Source organism: Mauremys reevesii, linkage group 2 (assembly GCF_016161935.1).
Source record: "Mauremys reevesii isolate NIE-2019 linkage group 2, ASM1616193v1, whole genome shotgun sequence".
In the NCBI taxonomy this organism is placed as follows: Eukaryota; Metazoa; Chordata; order Testudines; family Geoemydidae; genus Mauremys; species Mauremys reevesii.
This window is the reverse complement of record NC_052624.1, coordinates 277,813,262-277,836,871: the sequence shown is the minus strand read 5'-3', so window position 1 is coordinate 277,836,871 and position 23,610 is coordinate 277,813,262. Positions and strand designations below refer to the sequence as shown.

The 23,610-nt window shown below is 40.3% G+C and overlaps 1 protein-coding gene and 1 long non-coding RNA gene across 14 annotated transcripts in view; one reads left to right on the top strand and one right to left on the bottom strand.

The window, feature by feature from the left end:
• The window catches only part of PTK2 (protein tyrosine kinase 2), a 383,889-nt gene that overhangs the window by 201,589 nt on the left and 158,690 nt on the right, over nt 1–23,610 (top strand). For all 13 annotated transcript variants that reach the window (XM_039527647.1, XM_039527645.1, XM_039527651.1 and 10 more), the window contains 2 exons: nt 15,951–16,030; nt 17,355–17,417. In XM_039527647.1, coding sequence (XP_039383581.1) covers nt 15,951–16,030; nt 17,355–17,417 — 143 coding nt within the window. The remainder of the gene's footprint in view (nt 1–15,950; nt 16,031–17,354; nt 17,418–23,610) is intronic.
• Nucleotides 1,533–21,933, bottom strand: LOC120399420. Its single transcript, XR_005595149.1, has 5 exons — nt 21,898–21,933; nt 12,157–12,286; nt 10,182–10,261; nt 6,993–7,105; nt 1,533–1,769 (listed from the first exon to the last, which is right to left on the bottom strand). It is a non-coding gene; the product is annotated as an uncharacterized LOC120399420 (long non-coding RNA).

The window sequence follows — 23,610 nt, the reverse complement described above, 5'->3', positions numbered from 1 at the left end:
AGGAGAGGAGGAAAAGTACTTACAGTAGAACCTCAGAGTTATGAACACCTCAGGAATGGAGGTTGTTCGTAACTCTGAACAAAAATTAGGGTGGTTCTTTCAAAAGTTTACAACTGAACATTGACTTAATACGGCTTTGAAACTTTATTGTGCAGAAGAAAATTGCTGCTTTTAACCATCTTAATATGAATGAAACAAGCACAGAAACAGTTTCCTTACCTTGTCAAATATTTTGTTAAACTTCCCTTTATATTTTTAATAGTTTACATTTAACACAGTAATGTACTGTATTTACTGTATGTCTCCTAGCAGTTAACTTGTTCTGTTAGTGGATGTCTATACTAGCGAACTTACAGCGGCACAGCTGTACTGATGCACCACTGTAAGATCGCTCGTGTAGCTACACTATGCCGATGGGAGAGAGCTCTCCTGTCAACATCATAAAAATGGGTAGGCAACCTATGGCACGGGTGCCGAAGGCGGCACGGTAGCTGATTTTCAGTGGCACTCACACTGCCTGGGTCCTGGCCACTGGTCCGGGGGGGCTCAGCATTTTAATTTAATTTTAAATTAAGCTTCTTAAACATTTTTAAAACCTTATTTACTTTACATACGACAATAGTTTAGTTATATATTATAGACTTATAGAAAGAGACCTTCTAAAAACGTTAACATGTATTACTGGCACACAAAACCTTAAATTAGAGTGAACAAATGAAGACTCAGCACACCACTTCTGAAAGGTTGCCGACCCCTGTCATAAAACCATCTCAATGAGTGGTGGTAGCTATGTCGTCAGAAGACACTCTCCCGCTGACATAGTGCGGTGCACGCTACCGCTTACGCTGGCAAAACTTATGTCACTCAGAGATGTTTTTTACACATCCTGAGCGACATAAGTTCTGCCGACATAAATGATAGTGTAGACAGTAGCTGAAAATGAGGTCAGCTGTTCAGACTGATATTAAAGTATCTGTAAATGTACTCTGGAGTCCCCTGCTATAAAATCAGAAATTTTAAGAATCAGTCAAACATACAAGGAAATTCATTGGGATTCTTAGGAATGTCATGCTGTCTGGTAAATGAGTGCCAAGCTCAGGGCAGAAACCCCAAGCTGGCTGTATGTTCTATAATTAGGTTTCACCCATCCAGTAAAAAGTGTGAACTCCTAAAGCACTATAGCAGCCTTACCATGGAGTCACAGACCATCCCCTTGGGCATTCCAATCTATCTTGCCACCCAGGCAAGATGGACTATGTGATAGATGGTCACTTTATACCAAAAATCACAATATTCAGGTTACTCCCAGTCTCAAAGGTCCAGTCACTTACCCCAGGTCATTTGTACTCAGATTTCAAATCAAAGACAACTCCTGGAGCCAGTCCTGTAATAAACTAAGGATTTATTAACTACGGAAGAGAAATGAGTTATTTACAAGGTTAGAACAGGAAATATACAAACACAAATGAGTTATAGTCTTAGATTTTAAAAGGTAATATAAGCTTCTATAATAAGCAGTTCTCTATGTCTTCTAGAGCTGACCCATGCCAAGCAGCATGCGGATCTCTTGCTTATGTTTAGGAATCTTTTACCTCAGAGCCCAGACTGCGTAAAAGATTGAGTTTCTTCTTGTCAGGGATTTTAATCCCGTCACCCCAGAATCCAGGATCATTGGACAAGCACTTCTGCATGTAACCTCTTCATGTGGGAGGGAAGCAGTCAACAGAGTCATTGTTCCACAGTAGCCCATGTGGATTCAGTAGTCCTTCCTGATGGACAGAAGATAATATGTTATGGAGTAAACTAATATTTCACACTTGGTAATGTTTCTCTCCTGACTGTGGGAGTTTATAATCTTAGCAAACATTTTTATGGTTACAGAGCAAACATTTAAGCATTACCTTATATCACGGGATACAGATATTATAAGCAGGATTAATACATCCAGCATTCTTCAAGTATTCCATAAAGTCTAAATGCATTCTTTTAGCTCTAATATCTATTTTAACAACGCTAACACACAGACAAGCCAGACTAGTTTCCAATTATACATTTGTCAGTGTTCAGTGAAGCCTAAGGATCTTGACATGAGCTGGCACCTGGTCTGCCAATGTCACAGATGGCATCCAAGGAGTTGTGGGAAAGTATAAGGTATATAAATAAAGGAAATTACTTTCTGAAAAAAAAGCGCCTACAACCCCTAAACTCCCTTACTTGCTTCCAATCTTTCATGGCAAGGTGCACTATTAAAAAGCTAATGCTCTCTGTCCCTTTATTTATACAAATATGAACTTTGCCAGACTTAGTTGCACCATTTACTTAGCATATGCTTCTATTCCAGATTAAGATCTAAAAGCATAATCAAAGACACACTGTATTTTGCTAGTATCAGAGGGGTAGCCGTGTTAGTCTGAATCTATAAAAAGCAACAAAGAGTCCTGTGGCACCTTATAGACTAACAGAAGTATTGGAGCATAAGCTTTCGTGGGTGAATACCCACTTGGTCAGGCACATGTGCTTGTTTGTTACTGATATACTCTGAAGATGAATAGACCACTTCGGTACATTTCATCTGGATACAAGAGAACGCGGGGCAGCCTCAGCAATAGTTTAGCTACTTTGTCTGGGCTTTAGTGGTCATAATGTGTATCAACAGTTATTGGGAATGGATCACAGTTGCTAAAGAGCTGTGATTTTTTTCTTTAACATTGGTTTCACTTTAGCTGGAATCTGCAGTCTACCTTTGTAAAGTACTTTGACATCTTTGGATGAAAGACATTTTATAAAGACAAAGTGTAGCCGACTTCTCCTCTCACCCCTGCTTCTTTAAACTAATTTAGTTCTGATTTCTAGATTGCCTTGTATTTGTGGTGCAGAAAGATACTGTTGTTATTGGTGTATGTTTTTTAAAATGCTGTGGTGTTGACTATTACAGCTGGATTTTAAACTTTCTATATACTCACTCAGGTATTCCTCTGCACGAAAAGCAGTTTCTCAAAACTGTGCTTGTAAGAAAGCAGTCTGGTATAAATGGGTCATAGACACAGAAGTTTAGCGAGAAATAGATCACTTCTTATCTTTAAATCATCCCCCTGGAAAAATGGAGGATATTTCCTGTCAGAAATTTCTTGCTGACTTTGAACGTGGTTGGAAAGCCAGCGTAAAAGGCTGATCTAGATACTGGTCTATGGCACAGTTTGAGACGAAGTACTTGGTTCTATATGTTATCAAAGAATTTCTACAGCAATTTAGTTTAGAAACAGATAAAATCCAGTCAAACTATTGGATCATTTTATTAAACATTTGTTTTCTATATTACATATGCAAGAGTGAAATCAAAATAATAATGGCAGAATAGAAAGAAGTTGTTTTCAATTTTTTTTAATCCATAGATGGAATGGAGAAAAAGCTCATTACCTAAAGTAATTTTATTTCACTTTTATAAAATTCTCACTTCACTTGCAAACAGTGTTGTAAAGAGGATGATGTTTGTAGATGTCTGTCTGGAGTGAATATTTTCCCAAAATATTGTAGCTATGTAAAAATTGTATGTGGGAGAATAAAGCAGATGGCTTTTTAAAGTAGCAGCTGGTAGGTAAAATGTAATGTCTGTGTTAGATTTCTTCTTAGATCATGTGTCACAGAGTGAGGCAACTCACTAATTTCTCAGTGTTCACGATCACAGACACTCCTCACCCTTCCAATTGTGATAACAAGTTTTGCCATATGGAATTTGCTAACCAGTTATAGTGCGAGAAATTTGACCATTATTTGATAATAAATCTTTAAAGTTTCAAAAGTGCCTAGTCAGCAATTTATTAGTGAAAGTAAAGAAAAAATGCTTGGATAGTGTCTGTCACCAAAAGTAAGAGTGATCCTGAAAAAAAACTTTTCTGTGCATGTGCCTGGTTCCTGCTGGGCTACAGTATGTGAAAAGATGCTACCTCATGGATCCCAGTTTGTCCACACTCTTGTATTCCTCTCTGCTTTAAGAGCATATTTGATCATTTCCATTGCTCAAAAAAGGCTCTAAAGTCTTAAAGGCTATTGTTACCCCATCTCACCCAGTACAGCTTTTAAATTACTTGCTTTGACTTCCACTAAAACTACAGACAGGTGATCTTGTAAATATTTTCAAGTTCTGTTTTCTCTTACCCACCCCTGCCTCTGTATCCTGCTTTAAGTAGGGATGGGAGTTATTCTACTGATAAGATGGGAAGCAGTAAAATAGAGTAAATGTTAGACATTTGCAAATCTGGGACAGTGCATCAGGGAAGATATTTGTCATTCTTGGCTTCTTTTAGAGATCTAGTTTGGGGAGACAGTAAAGTTCCATGGCTAACTTGTGAGGTTGCTGCAAGTCCCGGGTGCTGGCAGGGCTGTGAGTGAGAAGGGGATATGGATGTCTAGGGTGATATGTTGTATTCTAGCAGTGGGAAACAGGTGGAGGGGCAATGGCAGAGGAGAGAGAAAAGCCCTTCTAGGAGCTGGCTCCTTCATTCAGCAAAGTTGCAGCGTGTTTCCCATAAAAGCTTCTCTCCTACCAGCAAGAGATCTGGTTGATAGAAGTGGAGCAGATGAGTGGAACTTGCTGCTGGTAAGAGTAGGAGGCAAGTGATGGAAATTCTAAGAGAACAGTAGGACATGGCAATTTTAAATCTTTTAGAAATACTAGTGGCTCAGGATAATGTTGAATTTTGCAGGTTTTATTTTGTTTGAGAGAGAGAGAGAGAGAGAGAGAGAGAGTAGTCGTTTTATTATGTCCTTGGTATAGACAGGCAATCTTTTTGCCTCCTAGGCAAGTGAAAGGTTTTTCGTTTTAATTTGCTGTCTTTGAAAAGGAGTCACATTAATACTAGGCATCTGGCTTTTTGCATAGTGTATCCCTTCACTGGCAGTAGGCTAGGCATTGACTTCCAGCATTAGAGGGTTAACTGCTGTTGAACCATGGACATCAGCTGTATCCTTGCTTGCCACTCTGACTGTGAGCAAACAGAACTACAATTATTATTGTTTAAATTTATACTGTGTTAATATATGCCTAGAAGACTGAACCAATGGGGCTCCATTGTGCTAGGCACTATAGAAACATGCTAAGTGACTTTCCCTTTCCCAAAGAGCTGACATCTTTTAGATTATAAAACTGAATACAAAATATAAGCTTAGTTCAGATACAATTTTGAGGGAGGGATGCTTAGTTTTAACATTACGTTTGAAGACAGAAAACTCATTTCTAGCTTCTTCCTTTAATCTTTTTTCAATATGTTTTTTTCTCTGCAAGTCCAGATAAGCATGTGCTGGTACAGTAGAATGCAGGTAGAGAAATGTGAAGAAAAAGGAACAATTTACTAGTAAAGTAGACTGATTCGATTAATTCAAATAAGATGTAACATATTTACAGTCCCTGTGCACAGGGGCGGCTCTACAAAGTAGGCTGCCCCAAGCAGCGCGCGCCGCGCTCGCCGCCTTCCCCAGTCCCGTCCCCGGTCCCGTCTTCCTGCGGGCTCCTCCGAGTCGCCGCGCGGCAGCAGGGTCCACCGACGGCGGGGGGCGACGGACCGCGCAGTCCCGCGAGGCGGGCGGGAGCCGAGCCGGAGGGAAGAAGCGACGACCGCCGCTGCGGCCCGCGGCAGGTCCCGCCTCCGGGGCTCCCCGACCTGCCGCCAGGCATGCCGGGGGAGCATCACGCGCCCAAATGACGCCCTCCCCCCAGGCCCCCCCGCCTGCGCTGCGCGCCGCCCCCTAGAGCCGCCTGTGCATATTTATTACTAGAACATTGTATTATAGATTTGTGGTGTTATAAACTTTGACTTCAGAGTCCTACAGCAAATGCAGAATGTGTTGATCTTTATATGCTTGATTGCTAAGACCAGAGGCTCTGGAGCTTTTGAGGTGACTGCAAATTTCATTAATCTTATCCTTGCCAGAGCATCCTGTTTCAAAAGCATGGTATAAATAAGTTAAGGTCATGTTGGTTTTGTTGGAGTGCTTTTAAGGTTACTTTTAATCAATGAGAATGTGTTAGAGTTGCTGTTTTGTTTTTGTTTTTTACAAAATTAGATGCATTTCATGCATTTACATGAGTTATGTGGAAAGATTCTGGTACGTTAAGAAAATAGGACCCCTTATATTTTATAAAGGTTATACCAGAAAATGTAATAAAGAAAGAGAGAGCATAATGGTAGTATTTTACATTTTAATGGGGTACTCCTCTGCCTTTTCTCCACAGGCTTGGTTACCTTAGCTGATATCCCAGAGCAGAGGAGGGGGGGTCTAAAGAGACTATTCTCGACTGTGGGGGAGGGCGGTGAGGAAAGTTACTTGGTTGTAATAGGAGCTTTTAAACAATAATGTTTCTGCAAATCAACATTCGCTTTTTCTCCTAACCTGTTTCTTTGGACTCTGTGATAATTATAGTTTCACGTGGCTTTGTCTAATGGCATTTTTTAATAGTGTCAATATCTAGAAGGAGAGGAATGGTTGAGGGTAAAAATAAAAGTAAGGGGGTAAAATTAAGATAAATAAAATGAGTGCTAGATACGAGGAAGAAAGTTATTGACAGGTGATTTAGTCTATAGAACAGTCTCTGAAAGGAAGTGGTGGAAACTGTTGAGCTAAAACTATCATGACACCCATAAATTGTCTCTTCGTAATAATGATAACCATCATATAAAACTCCTCATGTTGTTATCTCCTCCTAAATTTGCCAGTGCACCTTGCCTTGTGTATACATGTCTTTTAACCTGCAAGTTTTTCAGGGCAGGGGACTGTCTTCATCTTTGTCTTGTGCAGCACTGAGCACATTGTCATCACTAAAAATATAATGAACAATAATAAGTGAACAAAGCATGAAAATATACTATAGGAAAAAATATTCCACCGGCCCCTGGGGGTTTGCATTAAATGACCTGATAAGTCTCTTCCATTTAACTTTTGTTTCTTTGTTAAACTGTATTGTGCAACACACAGCAGAGCTTTTGTTAGGTTTTTACCTAGAGCTTTTTATAGACCTTGAGCACGTTTCCTGTCTTCGTCTTCCACCATCTCAAGGAAAGGAATCCATCAAAAAAAATCCAGTCAGATGAGAAAATTTCTTCTATTCATACTGGGTATTGGAAACAGAATGGAGAGTCATGTTTTCCCTTTGTATTTCGCTTATTTTAAAGAAAGCTGTCTCCTGATAGTTTTTGGTGGGATAGGGTTGGACAGACAGCAGAGAGATTGAATGTGGGATTTCTACTGGGCAAGAAAAGAATGGTGATTGTTTCTATATTGTAGAAGGGGGCATCAGAGATGGACATCTCTGCAGGGAGAGCAGGTATATATATCATCCTCGTCATATGTAGTTTACTGCTAGCTGGGGGGCATATAGATGCACTCCAGGTCACATTCAAGTCAGTGATAAGATTCCCATTGGATCAGAACCTTAGATTGTAAATTCTTTGGAACAAGGAACATCTCAATGTGTATTTTTGAAAAATTGTGTAAATTTGCAGCACAACAGACATTATTTTTAAGTAGCCCACTAGAATGTGTTCATTATTGGCTGTTGTGTCCTTTACCTCAGAAGTTTAATCATATTCAGATTTGCCAAACATACCCTGCCTTTTCCCAAAGTTTTCTTTTCAGGTATTTTGCATCTTTGTTTCCTTTCTGTTTTTGTTCTCTCATTAGTTTGTTTTTATGTTAAATTCAGATTGATGTTTTTTATAGGTACATACACAGGTTCCCGCTTTGGTTCTAATGTATAAAATTGAATCTGTCTTAATCATAATGTCTGTTCAAATTTAAATGAAGACTTGTCCCTTTCTGTTTTCTTCTTTCCCTTCCTATTTAAGGTAGAACAACTCAGTGCCATCTTGCCTGCAATCTGTGTCAGTTTGTCTTGTTAGCTGAAATTCCTTCTTTGAATGCTGGTCCCTGTGAGTATTCCACTGGATTATGCATGCACTCCATGCATCTGAGACCACATGATTTTTGCTGGTAGTGTCCATTGGTGTGCACCTGCACCCTTCATTTGCTTGTGTGCCAAACCAACGGCATAAGGGGCAGAGTCTCCATTCCTATTGGACCCAGTCCTTACAAGGGAGATTCTGACACCATTGATCCATTAACTCTGAGAAAAATCAATCCCTCACGCCATCTACAAATTAATGTATTTCAGCATCAACATTACCAACAGCACTACCATTAGAACTGGAGACCACTCTTTCTGGGAATCTGACATCAGGAAGGGACCAATATCACCTTCGCCCAGAGCTGTGAGCCCAGATAGCAGATCCAGAATCTCCTGGGCCAATTCATGACCTTATAAAATTGTGTACCACACTCAGGACTGTTGGTACCCTATGCCTTGGGTCCTCCTCTACCTTCTCCTCCCACTGGCCTTACGGTGACCAGGTGACTCATACATGCAATATCATGAAATAGTAAGGTCTCACATAGTCCCTTCCCTCCCAGAGATCTGCCAGAGCTCCCCCCCAGGAGCCCATGGGAGAGAAAGAGGAAGAGCCAGATCCAGGAGTACTGCTGGTGCCAACAGGAGTATCATCATCATCATCTTTTGATAAGGCAGTTGCTTCATCCTCACTGTATCTGCCAAATGACCACAAACAAGTTTCAGGAAATATTAAATAGTGTTGCAAACCCTTCATATTCTTCTGGAGGAAATCGAAGAGACACCTCACAGACTCTTTGATGTCTTACAGAGTGTGGGACCTATTAGAGTGGCACTCCCCATGAATGAAGCCATCCTAAAGCCTGCCAAAGTCATGTGGCATACTCAAGCCACCTGTGCGCTTACTCCCAAGAGGGCAGAAAGGGTATTTTGTCCCAGTCAAGGAAGCAGAATTTTTGTCCACACATCCTGCCCCAAACTCTTCAGTAGTTAGAGCTGCTAACTGAACATAGTAGGCAACAGCATACAGGGTCTACATCTTCAGATAAAGAGGCTAAATGTTTGGATCTCCTCAGAAGGAAGGTATTTACATCAACCAGCCTCAATTCCAAATAGCCAATTATGAGAACTTGCTTTCAAAGTATGATTATGCCAACTACTCTGAATTTTCAGGATTCAGAAACAAGCTTCCTTAGGATAATGCACAATTTCAGGTCCTTATTGAGAAGGGTAGAACATCCCTCCAGTAGATGCAGCTGAAACAGACTCAGGGTCAGTGGTGGCTGCTATCATTATGAATCACAAATCCTGGCTTTTCTCCTTGGGATTCCCCAAGGAAATTCAACCCACTGTTGATGGGAATAATTTATTAAACGAAAAGACTGATGAGTCATTACGCTAACTGAAAGACTCAAGAGCAGCTTTCCACTCCTTTGGGATATGTGCACCAGCACCAAAGAGGAATTATCACAGGCACCCTTATAAGTCTAGACCATCACCACAACTCCTCCTACAACCAAAGAGGATATGAACCACTATGAAAGTAACAGGATGCAGAGAAACAAAGAACGCTCCTCCTTCCAACCACAACCTCCTGTCAAGAAATACTTCTGATGGAACCTCAAAAAGCTGCAAACTAACCTAGATACCATGTCCTTTCACCTCTGAAATTCAATTTGGTGGCTGCCTAGCCCATTTTTTCTATATGTGAAAAATGATAACAGACAAATGGGTTCTCAATATTATTTGGTTTTGCTACACCATAGAGTTCTCCTCCCCCTACAAAACTCCCTTCCCTGTCCTTTTTCAGGAACCAATCTCATGAGATGATACTCGTTCAGGAGATAGAATCTCTACTTCAGTGGGGAGCCATAAAGCTGATACTACCTCAACATCAGAGAAAGAGATTCTATTCCAAATATTTCCTCATCCCCAATACAAAGACAGGATGGAGACCCATCTTAGACTTCCAGCAACTCAACACCTATGTCCACAGATTGAGATTCAGGATGGTCACTGTGGTATACATAATTCTGTCCCTAAACAGAGACGACTGGTTCTTGGCTCTCTACCTGAAAGAAGCCTATTTTCATATGGACATCCACCCCATCACAGGAGATTTCTGAGGTTCACTATAGGTCGAAACCATTATCGATACAGGGTGCTCTTCTTTGGACTAGCAACAGTACCTCTGGTGTTTATGAAGTTTCTTTCAGTAGTGGCAGCACGCTTTCAATGCCATGGCTCAACAGTCTTTCATTACCTAGACAAGCAGGGAAATTACCTGGCTGTTGACAGGGAAATTTCATCAGAAGGGACTGACTTCAACCTCATCTTTGCTCAGTCTTTAGTTTCATTGGGAATCTGTGCAAACACAGAGAAGTCCATTTTAGTTCAAAAGAAGAGCATTGAATTTATTGGAGCAATTCTTACCTCTCTTTGGACAGATTCTAATCAATGAACAATTTATTCAGTCAACTCCGAAAGACCTCACAGGTGTCAGTTCATTCATGCTTTATCCTCCTGGGTCACATGGCATCCTGTACCTATGTCCCATCTTTCACGAGAGTTCAGCTTCACCGTCTACAGGCTTAGCTTCGGACAGCATAGGTGCCAAACATACACAATATGGACAAGTTAGTCACATTCTCACTCCCACCCCAGAATGCGGGGCTCTCTAGCTTGATGGAAGAGCAGGGAACATATATGCATGGCAGTTCCTTTCTCTCAGTCCACCCACCAGTTGTGCTGGTGGTATGTCAGCTTTCAGGAAGTAACTCACGGCATGTCTTATATTAACTTAGATGAACTATCTGGGCCCAAAGAGTCAAAGATATTAACATAACTCAATAACTGTCCAATATTAAACAGGACTCTGGGTTTGATATACCTGAGCAGCATGGCAAACGCACTGTTAAAAATAATTTTAATCATTTATTAAAGATGTAGAAAACAAAGGAAAATCCGCTAAAGCATTTGAAAAGTGAAGTATTAAGTAAGGCGTTCATTTTTACAACATTCCTCATTCTCTTTCCTATTATCTAGAGAGAGTTTTTTTAGAAAGAAACCCCCTTGTTTGACAGTCTGTTAGATGGTATTAAAGATGGTATTAACCATCCTTTTGAGGAAAAGAGACGAAGTTAGTTGAGGTGGGCTAAAGCTGTCATTGCTGCTGTTAAAGTCTGATCCTGTTTCTTAGAAGACAAAACAAAACAAACACACAAAATAGGAGAGAAAAGAACAGCAACGATAGAAAATGCAGTTTCTGTCTCTGTTGTTGACTTTTATGTGCAATCTCACTGCTGCAAAAACACAGGCACCATGCACAGTCTTACCAGCCACTCTGAAACCTGGCAAACTTGCATCAGCATCAAGCTATTTAAGGCACTGCATTTAGTTTCCTTTTTCTGGTCACAGGCTTACAGCAGTGTTGCAAAATATACAGTCTTGGCCGACTAAGCCAGACTCTTATTAGATAGAAGGAAAAAAGAGAGGGATAGGAAAGAAAAGAAATAATGTGGGGAAGGAAGAGAACACAGATGTACGTATGTACGTACGTGTGTGTGTGTGTGTGTTGGAGGGAGGGGTATATGGTCTGGTTAGGACAATCCTTAGGATCAAGATGCAGAAAGGCCAAGGTCCCAGGAGATAGTAGGGGTGTCAGCCACAATAGTGAAGCTCTCTCTGTCTTCCTCTTCAAAGGATGCAGTAGCCTCCATCTGTATTTTTCCCCCAATGTCTCTCTTTTTTTTTTTAAGAACCCCAAAAGGGCTTGTTGAACAGAATAGCCCAATTCTCTCATTATTTTGTATACCTAATTCCCAATTTTGATTCTGCAGACTCACACTGTCTTGTTTACTAGGCAAGATCTTAAGAGTCCTTGAAAATTATATCAGTAGGCCTTTCTGTTTGCATGAATTCAGTCTTTGTCTCTTTCTTACAACTTTTTCCATCAGCATTGATTATTATAGGTTATTGTGACACTTTATGAACTTTCACTCAATTTTTACAGTTGAACTCACAATTAGGGTAAATTTGTAAGCCTGATTATCACAACAGTCTACATGGGAAAAGTTAAGCCAAATTAACTCAAGGTTTGACTTTAAAGCACATTACTTTTGAATAAATGTCCTTATGAGGTTAAAAGTGGTCTTAGTTTGCTTTAGCTTAACTCACTTCCTGATGAGAGCATTCACACAAGGGTTTAATGCACTTTAACTAATGCATTTTAAATTCACACCTTCGGTTAATTTACTTACCTTTCGTGAGTGTCCCCAAGTAGACATGCCCTCAGAAAACAGCAGGCATCATTCAGTTCTGTCCAGTTCTTATCTATAGATGCTGCAGAGACCACTTGTGGTAATAATGTGGGTAGTTGAGTTTAAGATCCTGGTTTAAATGAAACAGGCGTGGTGCTGAAGTTTTCAGTGATAGGTGCTTAACTTTAGCATTTACATCCCTGTTGGTCTACCAGAGTCCAAATTTAACTTTCTAATTAGGTTCTTTTACTGTGCCCATCACCATGGCATCCAGTAACACTCCAGGTTTACAAATAAACAAGGGCCTTATCTATGCCAAGCTTTCTTTCTGAAAAATATCCTACCACTGCCAATACAGGGGCAGCTCCACCTGAAGTTAAAAAAAAAAAAAGAAAAAAAAAAGCGAAAGTGTTAGTGTAGACAAAGGGCTGCCAGTGTGTTACCACCATGTCATGTAGACTAGCTGTGAGCAGTTTTAAATGACACAGTGCTTAACTCCAAGAGCTGTCTTGTCCACCCTAGGGTTCCCACCATTGCTACTGCTAGTGGGACTACAGTGATGTGTATACAGCGCTTAGTGTATACACAGCCTGTGAAACTAGCACCTGTTGTGAGGTTTTCTTTTCCATTCCTCCCCAGAGGGTAAAGAGGTAGAAGGTGTGTGCGTGCTTATCGTTGAAAGCTAATGTGCTCCATGTTGCTTAGTAGAAAAGCAAGATTGAAGGAGCGAGCTACATTTGACCTGGAAAATAGTGAAGTTTATTGTCATTCGAATTTCCTGAGAGAGTGAATTCCACAGTCCAGGCCCAGCCTAGGGTTACCATACATCCAGATTTTACCGGACATTGTCTCATTTTGGAGGCTCCATCCTCTGTCCAGATGGATTTTTCAAATAACAGGAAATGTCCAGGATTTTTGAAGAGTAGACATTTCAGCTCAGAAAGAGCCGATTGGTCCACTTCCTGACTGGCCTCTCCCCTGCCTCCGCAGCTGATGAGTCCATTCCCCTGCAGCCACCGCTGCTGTATCTTGTCCACCCAGGCACCACCTCCCAGCCCTGAGGAGGGCGGGGGGGTCCTACAGGGAGGCGCTGACTGACAGCTGTCACTGCGTCCTGGGCTTGCACCTGCCCCCCACCTCCAGTGAGTACCCCCACCGCAGGGTACCCCCTGCAGCAGCCCCAATTGTACTCTCTTCCAGCTCCCCATCCCCGACCTTGGCAGAATCCTCTTTTTGGGAACCTGAAATATGGTGACCCTAGCCCCACTCAACCATCCACCTGAGAAAAGTGTCTCCTGCGCACACTTTTGTCTCTTGGTGTAGACAGCTTCATTTTTCCTAATTGTTGTGGAGCAGTTGAAGGTAGGTGAGGGAGTTTTGTAGTTAATCTGGACCCAGATTTAGAGGCTTTAGAATTCACTGTTGCAGCAAGCTCTTTGCAGTGTTTTTCTTTACCTCCCAGCATACTCTGTCTTGTTAAGGTTGAACTTCAGCCACTGATAAATTTTGAACGGGTGCTTTTTAATCAAACCAGAATTATACATAAGTATTTCTTAAGGTTTAACCGCTAATGAACTCTCTTTCACATAATTAGGTCCATGATGTTGAAGTCCCCTTTGTGGGAAATTTGCTTCCCAGTTACATTAATAGTTTTATTATGCAAATGAGTGGAATACTACATCTGCCACACCTTAATGATATGTACAAATACGTCACCACTTCATACTGCAGAAGAGAATTTGTATTACATCAGTGATGTGACAGACAGTTGGTAGCTTTGAATAAGGGGATAAAACAGAGAGAGAATTCCATAAAGTATTTAAAAGTAAACATAATTGTATAATTTTGGCAAATGTATAGATTATGTTAATTTTATAATGTTGCTTCAGCTGATATGTGCTTTCACAGAAGAGTAGAATGTCAAACTCCATAAGTCTCACCATTTGTCATCTTCAAATGAGTTGAATTACAGTACTTAATCTTGAAGAAAATACTGTAATAGACAATTATCCTTGGCTCATGTATGATTATTTTTGTATTGAAACATCAGCATGTAAAAGATGGGATATTCTTCACTTAGAGCAATACATGTTTATCTGGTTAATGCAATATGATGCGTTTTATAGTAGCTTAATGGATTTCCTTGTGCTTTTTAATTAATAGCATAATAAATTCTGACTTCCTGGGAAATGCATCACTGAAAGATTTTACAACCTTTGTAATGACCAGATAACTTTAAGTCCATATTTCTTTACAGGAATCAGGTACACTTTTACAAATTATAGTTCAGAAGAACTAGATAGACTTCACATTTTTCTACAAATCTAAGATTTTGTATCTCTAAAATGTAAGCATTTTGAAGATGTGAAGCACTATCAATTCTAAGATTAATAATTCATTCTTCATGTAAACATCTCAATTTGTGCTATAATTCATTGTGTGTGCATTGCGTGCACATATACATAAATTTATATTGACAAACCATCCTTCAGGGTAACACAGCTATTTACACTTTTGATGTTAAAATCTCTTCCTGATATTATGTGGTTAGTATTTGTTAGAGTTATACTGAGAAGGATTAAGAGTTTTTTGTTTTGTCAAAATATTGAGCACTTGAGCAGTCCAGACCTAAGAGGCTTTTCTCTGACATTGCTGAAACAATCACAGTAATTCACATTCTCATCTTACAAAATCCATAAAGGTGTCTGTTTTTCCAGAGCTGCTTTCAATGATCAAGTTGCTGCTTCTTTCCTTGTTGGAATTTTTAAAAAAGAGAATTTCATAGTAGTACAATTTTCAAGTATTTTTTTCTCTCCATAGCTGGAAGGTTTGGCTCCTCACACTTCATATTGTCTTAATGTTTGATCTGCAGTGAATTCAAACTGATTTTGTGAGATGACAATTTTTGCATATCAACAGACCATGGCATCACAGTAATAGGATTGTGAACTGATTACAAAATTAAACGCAATCAGCTGTGAAAATAATAGTTCATATTCACTTTTATTTAAAATGTGTGTCTATAAAGAATACCTTTTACGTTGGAATAAGCCAAAACATCATTTACGCCAAAAAATCTTGGGCAGTAATTTTTTGTGTTCTATTCTTTTTTATGAAAGATATGTATTTATTTGTGTGAATGGTGTTTGTATATAGTTGGTATATTCCAGTATAAAAGGCATTCTTTAAAAATTAGACTTGGCTGACGGTGTAATGAATGTATAGGTGATCACACCCTGATGCTACTTATTATTTCAAATGTTTCTTTACATTGATGTTGTGGATCAAATTTTCACAACTCTCTACATGTTTATTACCCATAATAAGCAGGCATATGTGTCTAATGTACATGCATAGTTACCGTGATTGCACATGCAAAATTACAAGGTATACATGTGTATCACAATTGAGCATGCAGTCACATTAATTGTGAGTGGAAATGTCACAGCTATGACATCCAGGTTCCCTGTGACTATTTTGGTTCAAATTAGTAAAGTCTAATGTAGGTAACAGAGACAGAGATGTGGCAAATTGCATCAAAATTGGTGTTGAAAGAGAGTTCCTACAGGCATTCAGCTCGTATATGCATATGAGAAACATAAGAATAGGTTTTTTTCTGTTTATACGCTATGATAGTCTGATACCCCCTCGAAATTATTTACTCCTAAAATACACATATCCAAAGTTGCTTGGACAGTATTCAAGCATATAGTTAATATAATGGATGAATGAAACAACCTTCAGTAGCATTGACATTATCCTTATATGACACAAAACTACTTATTTTACCATAGGTGAAAAATGATTATATGTCAGAAATAGCAGATCAAGTGGACCAGGAAATTGCTTTGAAGCTAGGTTGCCTTGAAATCCGGTAAGTTGAAAACTGCACATTTTGTTTCTGATATACTGTATACATTCATTTTGAAGCTGCTTTTAATTCGTATTTTTCCTGATTCTCTTACCACTATAAATTAGTAAAATATTGTTAGGAATTATAAAAACTAATTTATCATTTCAAAGAAAAAATTATCAGAATATATTGTAACTAATTCCTAATGGTTTGTAAATTACAGATTAATTTTACAGATCAATTAACTGTCTTTTTATATTGATTTTATTTGTTGCATATTAGCAACTAAACAGTTCGAAGGCCTAAAGATTAAACTGGAATATTCAAAAGAAAATAAGTCTGAAGTGCATTTGCTAGCAGATAGTGTCACGTCCTCATTCTTCTATTAATAATACAGATGAAGAATTAGTTAAAAATAAAACACTGCTGCTTTTTCTCTCTGCACTTGATGTTGAAGATTTTTAACATGCTAATTTAAGAATGCAAAATATTTTTCCAGAACAAAGTTTCTGAAAGGGCAAATGAACTGATCTTGTGAGCGGCACTGATATTTTGTGTAGCCTTTTCATTTCCAGCTGATAAACATAGACACCTGAGATACTCAATGTATGTTTACCACATTGAGAATCTTGAAACAGTCACCCCTTAAACCTTTTGAAATGTATTTTTGCTGTTTTATGGAGAATCTCAGGGCTAAGATACCAGTAATTGCTTTAGTTCTGCTTTTGTCTTGCAGAGCAAGACTATGACAGTAACAAGATCATTAAGACATGAATGGCAAATCGAGTGTTATAGAGCAAAGGAAAAAAGTGCAGGTTGGACAGTAATTTTCAGAGCTAAAACAAGATTAGGACTACCACTAGTAACAGGAATACCAATAATGAGGATGTGACACTTGGGTATTGTGGGTAAGGGCTTGAAGTGTTTTCTCTAGCCTTAGTGGCAGTCTTGGAAGAAGGGAAAATTCTGTTAACCTTTTTTTAGAAAATTTAACGGATATAACAACCCACTATCCTGGGCACTTTTCTCTCAGACAGCTTCTACTCTAATATTTTTGCCGAGCACATTGTGGCTGTCTGATTTGTTTTCATACTCATCATGGTGCTACTAGTATTATGTTATTAGCATAGCATTCTGGGATGTCTCGTGCATGAAAAATACTTTAATCAACTAAAGTCTCCTCTGTTGTAGTAGTGTAATAGTACGCCAGTGAAAACATATTTGAAGTCAGGCTGCAAATGTGTTTTCAGTGGTAGGTCTCTGAAAGCTCTGAATGCACTTATTGTAGATTGAAGATGGTTCATCCAATAATTATTGCTTGCAAATATTTTTTCCCTGACTTTAGGAGATCCTACTGGGAGATGAGGGGCAATGCACTAGAAAAGAAGTCCAACTATGAAGTTTTAGAGTAAGTATTGCATTTCAGTTTGAGGTTTGAGCTGTTGCTTGTACAGGAAAATGAAGACTAGTTTAGTGAGAAGGCAGCACTGCTGCCATTTTTTGTAGTGAGGTCACGATAGTAAGACTGTTATTTTTATCTAACACAAACATAACATTTTATCTAAAATAAAGTGTGAAATCTTAAAACCTGATAAAAATTCAGACCTTTCAGTCTATAGAGGTGATGAGAGCTCATTTACCGCTGTATGACTAAGACAAATTGGCTTGTTAACGGTTTAAACTTGCTGATATGCAGTACCATAGGTTTCAGTCATCTGTATTCTGTAAGTGCTTGTGGGATAAGCTAGTCTAGTCCTACAAATTTAACAATGCTTTGTACAAAAATGGATTTTCTGTGTATAATTAAATTAATCAGTCACAGGACTAATTTACACAGAGTTCTTTAATTACTTACCTGATACTTGAAATTTAAAATCTGAGGATTTATTTTCCCTTGGCTTCTGCTAAGTGTGTTTTACTGAGTTATGATCTTGGGGTCAATAAACATATAGTGTGTCCACCACATATTCCAAAACTTAAAACATCCAAGAAGCATCCTGATAGCAAATCTAATTTGTAGATTTAATCATACTGTATAGTAGATGGCTTCAATCCAAATTTGAACAGAGTGCTTGAGAAGCTTTGTATTCAATTCCAAAGGAGACAATTGATGTTTGTTACAACCCTGTTAAAGGTCAATTTTGTTTTCATTAGCTTCAGTAGAATAATGTATCAACAAATGCTCTAACTAGTTATTATGCTTTGCTGCTAAAACCCTTGTGGGATAGAGAAGACCGGGGGTATCGCATAAACAAGCTTAGGTGGGGGAGTTGTGTTGTATGTAAGAGAGCAGTATGACTGCTCAGAGCTCCAGTATGAAACTGCAGAAAAACCTGAGAGTCTCTGGATTAAATTTAGAAGTATGAACAACAAGGGTGATGTCGTGGTGGGAGTCTGCTACAGACCACCAGACCAAGGGGATGAGGTGGACGAGGCTTTCTTCCAGCAACTAACAGAAGTTGCTAGATCACAGGGCCTGGTTCTCATGGGTGACTTTAATCACCCTGATATCTGCTGGGAGAGCAATACAGCAGTGCACAGACAATCCAGGAAGTTTCTGGAAAGTGTAGGGGACAATTTCCTGGTGCAAGTGCTGGAGGAACCAACTAGGGGAAAAGCTCTTCTTGACCTGCTGCTCACAAACAGGGAAGAAATAGTAGAGGAAGCAATAGTGGATGGGAACCTGGGAGGCAGTGACCATGAGATGGTCGAGTTCAGGATCCTGACACAAGGAAGAAAGGAGAGCAGTAGAACAGAGACCCTGGACTTCAGAAAAGCAGACTTCGACTCCCTTAGGGAACTGATGGGCAAGGTCCCCTGGGAGAATAACATGACGGGGAAAGGAGTTGAGGGAAGCTGGCTGTATTTTAAAGAAACCTTATTGAGGTTGCAGGAACAAACCATCCCGATGTGTAGGAAGAAAAGTAAATATGGCAGGCGACCAGCTTGGCTCAACAGTGAAATCCTTGCTCGTCTTAAACATAAAAAAACAGCTTACAAGAAGTGGAAGATTGGACAAATAACCAGGGAGGAGTATAAAAGTATTGCTCAGGCATGCAGGAGTGAAATTAGGAAGGCCAAATCACACTTGGAGTTGCAGCTAGCCGGAGATGTTAGGAGTAACAAGAAGGGTTTCTTCAGCTATGTTAGCAACAAGAAGAAAGTCAAGGAAAGTGTGGGCCCCTTGCTGAATGAGGGAGGGAACCTAGTGACAGAGGCTGTGGAGAAAGCTAGTGTACTCAATGCTTTTTTTGCCTCTGTCTTCACGGACAAGGTCAACTCCCAGACAGCTGCACTCTGCAGCACAGTATGGGGAGGAGGTGACCAGCTCTCTGTGGAGAAAGAAGTAGTTCGGGACTATTTAGAAAAGCTGAACGAGCACAAGTCCATGGGGCCGGATGCGCTGCATCCAAGGGTGCTAAAGGAGTTGGCTGATGAGATTGCAGAGCCATTGGCCATTATCTTTGAAAAATCATGGCGATTGGGGGAGGTCCCGGATGACTGGAAAAAAGCTAATGTAGTGCCCATCTTTAAAAAAGGGAAGAAGGAAGATCCAGGGAACTACAGGCCAGTCAGTCTCACCTCAGTCCCTGGAAAAATCATGGAACAGGTCCTCAAGGAATCAATCCTGAACCACTTAAAGGAGGGGAAAGTGATCAGGAACAGTCAGCATGGATTCACCTGACTAACCTAATTGCCTTCTATGATGAGATAACCGGCTCTGTGGATGAGGGGAAAGCAGTGGATGTGCTATTTCTGGAATTTAGCAAAGCTTTTGGTACAGTCTCCCACAGTATTCTTGCCAGCAAGTTAAAGAAGTATGGGCTGGATGAATGGACGGTAAGGTGGATAGAAAACTGGCTAGATGGTCAGGCTCAACGGGTAGTGATCAATGGTTCCATGTCTAGTTGGCAGCCGGTATCAAGTGGAGTGCCCCAAGGGTCGGTGCTGGGGCCGGTTTTGCTCAATATCTTCATTAACGATCTGGAGGGTGGTGTGGACTGCACCCCTTAGCACGTTTGCAGATGACACTAAACTGGGAGGAGTGGTTGATACGCTGGAGGGTAGGGATAGGATACAGAGGGACCTAGACAAATTAGAGGATTGGGCCAAAAGAAATATGATGAGGTTCAACAAGGATAAGTGCAGTGTCCTGCATTTAGGACGGAAGAATCCCATGCACTGCTATAGACTAGGGACCGAATGGCTGGGCAGCAGTTCTGCAGAAAGGGACCTAGGGGTTACAGTGGACGAAAAGCTGAATATGAGTCAACAGTGTGCCCTTGTTGCCAAGAAGGCTAATGGCATTTTGGGTTGTATAAGTAGGGGCATTTCCAGCAGATCGAGGGATGTGATCATTCCCCTCTATTCGGCACTGGTGAGGCCTCATTTGGAGTACTGTGTCCAGTTTTGGGCCCCACACTACAAGAAGGATGTGGATAAATTGGAGAGAGTCCAGCGGAGGGCAACAAAAATAATTAGGGGGCTGGAGCACATGACTTACAAGGAGAGGCTGAGGGAACTGAGATTGTTTAGCCTGCAGAAGAGAAGAATGAGGGGGGATTTGATAGCTGCTTTCAACTACCTGAAAGGGGGTTCCAAAGAGGATGGATCTAGACTTTTCTCAGTGGTAGAAGAAGACAGAACAAGGAGTAATAGTCTCAAGTTGCAGAGGGGGAGGTTTAGGTTGGACATTAGGAAAAACTTTTTCACTAGTAGGGTGGTGAAGCACTGGAATGGGTTACCTAGGGAGGTGGTGGAATCTCCTTCCTTAGAGGTTTTTAAGGTCAGGCTTGACAAAGCCCTGGCTGGGATGATTTAGTTGGGTTTGGTCCTGCTTTGAGCAGGGGGTTGGACTAGATGACCTCCTGAGGTCCCTTCCAACCCTGAGATTCTATGAACAGCTCAGGGCAGCAAGAAAAGTTTCAGCTTTCAGGTTTTTATTTTAAAATAAAATAAGATAAAGTGAGCTAATTCAGATAAAAGTTTGGTACTTGATCATATGAAGATAGGGTAGAAGATTCTTTTAAGGGCAATTAAATTGTTGTTTAGGACTCATGAGGAAATATACTGTTTTTGTTTGCTTGTTTTTAAACATGTTAAAAAATAACTTCCAGCAGTTATATCCAATTGATATGAGAATAGATGCTCCACTGTTAAGTTACCTTCTTTCAAGGGACATATGCCAGGGAAAGCAGGCTATGCTGTGAACAAGACTGCAGGGACATTAGTTCCAATGATGCAGTGGCAGAGATCTAACCATACTGAACACATAGTTTGGAGTCAAGAATTCCTGGGTTCCAAACTCACCTCTGCCTGAATATTATGATAAGTTATTATTAAAATATGTGTCTCATTATTTTCAAGGACTTTGTTCTATTTGTGTAGAAAATGTTATACTAATACATATCAAACATACTTGTTTACACTCTCTCTCTCTCTCTATATATATATATAATTTGGGTCGGACTCACCCCTGTGGCGCCTCCTACTGGTTGCTCTGGGGAATTAGCTCTATTCCAGCCCGGAGCGCCCTCTGCAGGCCGGTGATCCACCTGTTTGCTACTGGCCTGAGTCCCTCCCAGGACCCCGGTGCCTCTTTAACCTGTAACTGGGTTTCCCCCTCCCCAGGGAACCCCCACCTTCTATGCCCACCTTGCCTCAGTGTATGGCTACTGCCAGTCATTGTCTAGCCCCACACTCTGGGGCAGACTGCAGTCTCAGCCAACTCATCCCTGGCAAGGAGGGTTTGGACCTGCTGCTTTGTCCTACCCCCTGGGCTGACCTCTGCAACCCACAGTACCTTTGGCCTATAGCTAGGCTGCAGCCTGGGGCTTTCCAGGCTGAAGCTCCTCAGCCTTTCCCCCAGCCCTGCTTCACTCAGGTACCTTCTCTCTAGTTTCCGGCAGCCAGGCCCATCTCCCTCTGAAGGCAGAGAGAGACTGCCTGGGCTCCTGGCTCATAGCCTTTTATAGGTGGCCAGCTGTGGCCTGATTGGGGTGTGGCCCAGCTGCGGCTACTTCCCCAATCAGCCCGGCTTGAGAGCAGCAGCTCTCAAGCCCTGTCAAGCCGCTTTCAAACCCCTTTAAACCCCGGAGCAGGGATCCACCCTGCTACATATATATATATATATATATATATATATATATATATATATATATATATGTAACAGAAGTATGTGTGCAGTACATACGTATTAAATGTAATATCTAGGGCTGCCAAATGATTAAAAATTAATCATGATTAATTGGAAGTTTAAAAAAATTGCGAGATTAAAAAAATTATGATTAATCAGTTTTAATTACACTGTTAAACAATAATAGAATACAATTTATTTAAATATTTTTTGCTTTTACATTTTCAAATATATTGATTTCAATTACAACACAGAATACAAAGTGTACAGTGCTCACTTTATATAAGCAGCAAAGAGTCCTGTGGCACCTTATAGATTAACAGAAGTTTTGGAGCATGAGCTTTTGTGGGTGAATACCTACTTCGTCGGCTGCATGTAGTGGTTTTCACACTTCAGCTGCTAGAAGAGGGCCTCATCCTCCCTCATTGAACTAACCTCGTTATCTCCAGCCTGCTTCTTGCTTGCATATATATACCTGCCCCTGGAAATTTCCGCTACATGCATCTGATGAAGTGGGTATTCACCCACGAAAGCTCACGCTCCAAAATTCTGTTAGTCTATAAGGTGCCACAGGACTCTTTGCTGCTTTTACAGATCCAGACTAACATGGCTACCCCTCTGATACTTGACACTTTATATTATTATTTTGATTACAAATGTTTGCACTGTAAACAAAGATAAACAAAAGAAACATTATTTTTCAATTTATCTCATACAAGTACTGTAGTGCAATCTCTTAATTGTGAAAGTGCAGATTACAAATTACATGAGATAATGCTGCCCGCTTCTTATTTACAATGTCACCTGAAAGTGAGAACAGGCGTTGTCATGCCATTGTTGTAGCTGGTGTTGCAAGGTATTTACGTGCTCTATATGTTAAATATTTGTATGCCACTTCATGCTTCGACCACCATTCCAGAGGACATGCTTCCATGCTGATAACAGGTTCTGCTCGATAACGATCCAAAACAGTATGGACTAATGTATGTTCATTTTCATCATCTCAGTCAGATGCCATCAGAGGAAGGTCGATTTTCTTTTTTTGGTGGTTTGGGTTCTGTAGTTTCTGAATTAGAGTGTTGCTCTTTTAAGACTTCTGAAAACATGTTCCACACCTCATCCCTCTCAGATTTTGGAAGGCACTTCAGATTATCTTGGATCAAGTGCTGTGCCTACCTTTAGACATCTCATATCATACCTTCTTTGCGTTTGTCAAATCTGCAATGAAAGTGTTCTTATATCGAACAACATATGCTGGGTCATCACCCAAGACTGCCAAAACACAAACTATATGGCAGAATGTGGATAAAACCATGGAGTAGGAGACATAGAATTCTCCCCCAAAGAGCTCAGTCACAAATTAAATTAATGCATTTTTTTTAACAAGTGTCATCAGCATGGAAGCATGTCCTCTGGAATGGTGGTCGAAGCATGAGCGGCATACAAATGTTTAGCATATCTGGTG